Source organism: Bos indicus, chromosome 1, assembly GCF_029378745.1.
Source record: "Bos indicus isolate NIAB-ARS_2022 breed Sahiwal x Tharparkar chromosome 1, NIAB-ARS_B.indTharparkar_mat_pri_1.0, whole genome shotgun sequence".
Taxonomy (NCBI): Eukaryota; Metazoa; Chordata; class Mammalia; order Artiodactyla; family Bovidae; genus Bos; species Bos indicus.
In genome coordinates, this window is record NC_091760.1 from 61,099,848 (window position 1) to 61,106,819 (window position 6,972).

The window sequence follows — 6,972 nt, forward strand, 5'->3', positions numbered from 1 at the left end:
CAGATTTCCTGTTTGGACTTCCCTGATAGCTCAGTTGGTAAGAGTAGATAAGCATGAATTAGTGGAGAGAAAGAAAACTCTTATGTATGAAGCACTTAGGTGACCAAGGAAATGGAACCATATTAGTTTTTTTTTCCTCTCATTTAATGATCATCACAAATCTATGAGGTAGGTATCATTATTTCTACTAAAGGAATAGCAAAGCAAGGGAAATATATCAATATATTAAATACCAATATGTGAAAGCACTTAGCACCTGGCTTGGCACATAGTAAACATTAAACCAGTGTTAGTTCCCTTCCAATTACTTAATAATAATATTTACTGAGCAGTTTACTGAAACATGCCATTCATTATTAAGTACTTCAAATAATTAACACATCTGAGTGTTTTAATAACCACATGAAGTGGGTTCCAATATTAACACCAGTTATAGATAAGGAGAGTGAGACAATAGAGGTTGAGTAAATTACTCCAAATCATGGTAAGTATCAGAGATGAAATTTTAAAGGAACTTAAAATGTAAATATAGTAAAAATAAAAAGCAAAAACAGAGCAAAATATGACCACCCAAAGTCATGATCCCCAGGCTGACAGCTGGTACCCAGCTCAAGAGGAAGATCATGTAAGTGACAAAGGGACACATGTGAGTTTGCTACTGAAATTTTTGATTACTTTCCTTTGAGCCTTTGAGGAGATGATATTTAATATTCAAGAAAAGTGAAAATCAGAAGGAAAGGAAGCACACGTCCCAGCCCAGTCGTGGTTGGTAGAGTAATTGTGGGCATGGCCCCAGGATGATAGCAGCTTCTATTTAATAAATGTTGACAAGGCTGGGGAGAGCTGGGCAGGTCCCAAGAGATAATGTTTTACTGGGAAATCCACTCAACCTAATTTCAGTAATGTAGGGCTGCGGAGGGGCCTGGACCAGTGCCAGTAAACAGGGCCATTAGAGTGCAGCGTAGGCACTGGCAGCTGGGAGCGCCGCCATCCCTCCTCAGCCCTGCAGCCGGCACCTGGCTGAGCACACAAGCAGCCGCTGCTGCATATGCTCCCCGTATTTGCTCACCAAGAGAACTTGCAGGCGTGCTGTTCTCACCCTTTCCAGGAAATGAATGGAATGCACAAAGGCAGGAGCTGCTTCCGGAAACTATTTTCAGCAAGAATCAGAGAGCCGGTTAGACATACCTATTTCAAGGACCACCGTGAAAACATCCACGTGGGTCCCCTTACTTGTTTAAGGCAACCACCACCCAGTTCCAGATGGATGTAGAAATGACTTTGATTTTTATTACTGTCTTAATGAGGTCTTGATCTTTCTTAGGACTGGTAGTTGCGGGTCAAGAATATGAAAACTACTAGAGTTTTACATATTTCAAATTTTATGATATTGTTTAGAGATATTCAACTTTGCAAGTCCAGGAGAAGCGGCCTAGGAGAAAATATGTCTTTTTAGGCTGCTCTTGTCTTGTCTAGATATTACTGTTTCCTTTACCAGCCCTTCTCCCACAAACAAAGCACATGAAAATAATTACTAGCATATGAATTCCAAGAAGGCAGATTTTTGCTTGGTATTTTAGTTGCTGTATCGCCATTGCAATGCATTGCATTTGAAATGCATGGCACAGTGTATGGTGTGTAATAAAGGTCCAGGACCTTTTACTGAATAAATCAATGAATGAATGAACACATTTCTTTCTTCCCTTTTGAAGTACCTTTCAACTCTAGAACATGAAGAATACATGGCTTTACTGTCTATAATGTTAACTTACTCTCTTTAAGGTAACACAGAAATCACAAAATTCATGAGATTGCTAGTGAACATGGTGATTTCTGAGAGGTTCAGTGCTGGACATGGGACATTCAAAGTTGACCAGAAGATACTGTCATTACCCTTGAAGATTTTAAAGGTCCCTCTCACTGCCAACATCCTATAATTATGAATGTCATTGCCTATTAATGGTATTAATACTAAAGTCTTAAACAAGAACAAGGATATTTTCTGGTTTTCTCACTTTTCTTCTCAATACTTGGAGGAATGTCTGGCACACTGCAAGTGTTCAAAATCAGTTTATTGAACAACCAAATGAATAATTATATTTCAAATAGTTTGAAGCATTTAAGAGAAAATGATATGTAGATATTGAGGCTCTTTTAATAGGGAACAGACCGCAGTGACTTCCTGTCACAATGAACAGATGCATGTCCAGCTTAACCTTTCCTCCTGGACCCAAGCAAAGGATAACAAGAGAAAGTGAGGGAATTTGGAAAGATTTAACCTGATTCTACCTCCAAAAGTGGATCGAAAGTTTGGCTGCTTCTCAGAATTTTCTGGATCTTTGTTCCTTTGATTTCCCCTTTTGAATTGTGTTCTTTTATTTCCACAAATATACCTCTCTTCTCACCTATCCTGCTTACTTTCTGATCTTTTGGGTTTCTTAACCTCCTTCAAGTCATATATAATAGCTCCCAAGTTTTTGAGTAAGAGAGGTTTGAAGTCTTCTCTTGCTCCTGCAGTCAATCTTTTATGTTCTTCTAGACAGTTCAAATCAATATTCTCTTTCTTTGCAGTTTGGAGACGGCATTAAATATGTTGTTTCTTGGAACTGGTAAGTACAGTAAAGCACTATAGGCATATCTGTAGTCTCCAAAGGTTTGGGCAGGGCTAGGGAACTAAATAAATTATCTGAAAGAATTCCAAATTGCTACAAAAAGATCTAACAAATGAATCTGGAAGCTTTCTTCTGGTAGAAAATTAAGTGGTCCATTAAAGCATTGAATTCTGTGATCCATGAGGCACACTGCTGGTACATAGAGTATTATGAAGATCAGAATTGAGTTAGTTTTCACCCAAAACTTTTGGTTGGAAAATGTGATCAGTGTGCTGGTTCTTCAAAAGTCACCTTGGAGGGAATAGCCTTAAAAAATCTCTATGAATAGTTGCAGATAGTCTTTGCAAACCCCACAAAATAGATCAGACTTTAAAACTTTGATCAAAAACAAGTCATAAGATAAAACGACCTATCATAGTTGCTGTTTACCAGACCTGGAATTTATTTATTCTTAAAACACACACACAGACAAACACACACACACACACATTTATTTTCAAAAAGATAAGCATTTTCTCCTACTGAAGAGATTTAAAAGAATATTATTAGATAGATGTTCTAAAGAAGAAATTCCAAAAACTATATTTAGCAGCAATGGTCTTGTTTGGATATAAATGTTTGGCTTTATCAGAATATAAATATGTAGCTGACTGATTTCAAAGAAACATTTTATGAGCTCTTCTAATAGTCTCCCAAAAGTTTTCCATTTCTCTAGTCTCAGCATCTCTTAATTCTTAGAAATATTTTTTGAAAAATTGACTCCTTGGCTGGTATCTGGGAACTTGAATTTTGAGAGGGTTCTCACCACTTCCTAACTAAGAGTGTTCACCATGCCTAAACTCTTTGTGCCAACAATATGGTTTATGCTGGACATCTGTTTTCCTCTAGGAGTCTGGATTTGGTATATGCTAGGTAGAGGGTGCCTACATGACTAGCCTTCAATAAAAACCATGGACTTGTACACTTAAGAGAGCTTCCCTAGGCTATGACATTTGCACACGTGCCATAATTCATTGCTGATGAGGAATTAAGCACATATTGCATGACTCCATGGGGAGAGGGCTCATGGAAGCTTGTGCCTGGGTTCCTCCAGACTTTGCTCCATACAACTTTTCCCTTTGCTTTTTAAAAAAAAATTATTGGGATATGGTTGCTTTACAATGTTTTAGTTTATGCTTCATAACAAAGTGAATCAGCTATATGAATACGTATATTCCCTGTCTCTTGAATCTCCCCCTACCATCTAGGTCACCACAGAACACCAAGCTGAGCTCTCTGTGGTATACAACAGGTTCCCCCTAGCTATTTATTTTACACATGGTAATGTATATATGTCAATACAATCTCCCAATTCATCTCACCCCCTTAACCCACCTTGCCATGTCCACATGTCCATTTTCTATGTCTGAGTATCTACTCTTGCCCTGCAAATAGGCTCATCTGTACCATTTTTCTGGATTCCAGATTTATGCATTAATATGTGATATTTGTTTTTCTCTTTCTGACTTACTGTATGACAGACAGATTCTAGGTCTATCTGCATCTCTACAAATAAGCCTATTTTGTTCCTTTTTATGGCTGAGTAATATCCCATTGTTTATATGTACCACATCTTTGTCTATTCATTTGCCAGAGGATATTTAGGTTGTTTCCATGACCTGGCTATTGTTAATAGTGCTGCAATGAATATTGGGGTACATGTGCTGCTTTTTTTCCTCTTCATATTCTTTCATTTAGTAAATAATAGCCATGAGTAAAACTATATGCTGAATCTGGTGAGTCCTTTAGCAAATCTCTGAACCTGAGGGGAGTCGTGGGGATCCCAACACATGGAGTTTAGTTTAATAACAGATGTGACATCAGAGTGAATGGATTCTCTTTCCATTAGGTGGCATATTAGTAAGCTGTCTATAATACGAAATCTGTGAGTTCTGTCAGAAAACCACGCAGCAAGTTATTAGAAAATCAACTCTTCCTTAAGGAAAAAAATGATCCTTTATAAAAGCACAAAGTATTTCTTATTTAGCAAAACACACTTGCCTTATGGATAAGTATAGTCATCTGGAATGTTTTTGATGGCAAAAAACTAAAAACTACTACAGTGGCTTGAAGAGATGAGTTACTTGTCTCACATTAATAAGAAGAAGTCTAAGGGAAAGTGTCCCAGAAGTACTGTGGTCCATCACAAGTAGGTTTTTTCCTGCTTTTCTGCTTCATCATCATCATGTGCTCAGTGTTTCCAGGTGGTGCAGTGGTAAAGAATCCCTGCTGATTCAGGATACATGGGCTCGATCCCTGAGTCAGGAAGATCCCCACGAGAAGGAAATGGAAACCCACTGCAGTGTTCTTGCCTAGAAAACTCCATGGGCAGAGGAGTCTGGCAGGCTAGAGTCCACGGGGTCACAAAGAGTCAGACACGACTCAGCACACACATCCTTAGTGTGTAGTTTTTGTCTTCATGATCTCGGGCTGGCTGCTACACTACCAGGTATTGTTTGATGTCACGGTCATCAGGAATAGGAGAAAACAAAGGGCAAACACCTCTTCTAGAGTCCTCCTGGGGAAACCTGTCTCTTAAGTGACCATCACTGTGTGACATGAACATCCCTACCTCCAAGGGGATTGTACAAAGACAAGTATTGTACTTTCCAACCTTTATAATATTAGAAATAAGGAGTGAGAAATTTGAAATGGATGTTGAATGATCCAAATAGTATCTGATAAGTCTGACATTGATGCAAAAGAAATACAAGCTCAAGGACTTCTCTGGTAGTCCAGTGGTTGACTCCATGCTTTCAATGCAGGGAGCACAGGTTCGATCCCTGACTGGGGAACTAAGATCCCACGTGCCATGCGGCAAAAAGAAAAAGAGAAATATGAGATTGTTGTGGACCCTCTATGTGTGGACACCTTGTTTGTACAGCTGAGAGATTACAGACCATGGTAATTTCTGTTTAGTGGACTCCTTGCCCATGATATCATGGTTTGATTCCTGAGCTCTTTCCTATACATCACTGAGCAACTTCTTGGGGGTAACCTCTTCTGAACCTGGAAATTACATTACTGAGATAGCAATAGTCTCTTTATGTCTGAAATCTTTTATGAAGCAGTATGAAAAGAAGAAATCCATCGCACTGTCATCTGAGCATATGAGATGAAATACTAACTCTCCTTCTCTCACCCTCCACCCCTCTGTTTTCTTCCTCAGAAGCTGTAGATGAAACCAAACCTAAGGACAGTGCCCGGCAGGATGAGGGTAAAGGAGAAGAACGCGAGGCGGACCAAGAACATGCCTGAACTTCAAGAAATGGCTTTCCACGTCCCCACTCTCCCCTCTCCTGAACCCTGTCTCTCCTCACCCTCTTCTTAACTCCACTCTGAAGTTTCCCTTCCTGTCCTGCTCACGTCCGTGAGTCTGTCCTCTCCCACCCACTGGCCCTCTTTCTCTCTGTGTGGCAAACATTTAAAAAAAAAAAAAAAGCAGGAACGATCCCAAGTCAAACAGTGTGGCTTAAACATTTTTGTTTCTTGGTGTTGTTATGGCAAGTTTTTGGTAATGATGATCCAATCATTTGGGAAATTCTTGCACTGTATCCAAGTTTTTTGATCTGGTGCGTGTGGCCCTGTGGGAGTCCACTTTCCTCTCTATTTCTCTCTGTTCCAAGTGTGTGTGCAATGTTCCGTTCATCTGAGGAGTCCAAAATATCGAGTGAATTCAAAACCATTTTTCTTTTCCTCCTTTTCAATGTGATGGAATGAACAAAAAGGAAAAAAAAATTCAAAAAACCCAGTTTGTTTTGAAAATAAATAAATAAAGCAAATGTGCCAATTAGCGTAACTTGCGGCTCTACGGCTCCTTTTTCAATCTGAATATTAATAAACCATGAGAGTAATCAAACTCCAATGGCTCTGTGTTTCTGTACTGCCTTCTCGTGGGTTGGGTTGACACACTGAGGTTCTTACATTTTATCTTTTATTTCTGACCTCCCAGTCTGATACCAACAACCCTGACAAAGAAAAGATGGATGAAGCCATAAGGCTTCAGTCAGAACAAATGGCGTAGGTCCTTAATGGGCCTGTTGGGCGCCATATTATTTTTGTAGGACTGCTGTAACAAAGTACCACAGACTGGGTGGCTTAAACAAGGACCGACATTTATTCTCTAACAGTTCTGGAGGCTTGAAGCCCAAAATCAAGATGTTGTTGGCAAGATTGAGTCCTTCTCAGGGCTGTGAGGGAAGAATCTGTCCCAGGTCTGTCTCCTCATTTTATAAATGACGGTCTCCTTCCTGCATAACTCTTAGAAACCCCCAGGCTTTTGCTTAGATAATTTATTTTTAATCCAAGTATTGACCTGTCT

The 6,972-nt window shown here is 39.4% G+C and overlaps 1 protein-coding gene across 1 annotated transcript in view; it reads left to right on the forward strand.

Moving 5' to 3' along the window:
* Positions 1-6,510, forward strand: part of GAP43 (growth associated protein 43) — a 101,417-nt gene extending 94,907 nt beyond the window's left edge. The window contains exon 3 of the mRNA XM_019967684.2: positions 5,821-6,510. Within this exon, the coding sequence (XP_019823243.2) occupies positions 5,821-5,909 (89 nt within the window). The 3' untranslated portion in view covers positions 5,910-6,510. The remainder of the gene's footprint in view (positions 1-5,820) is intronic.
* The last annotated feature ends 462 nt before the right edge of the window (positions 6,511-6,972 follow it).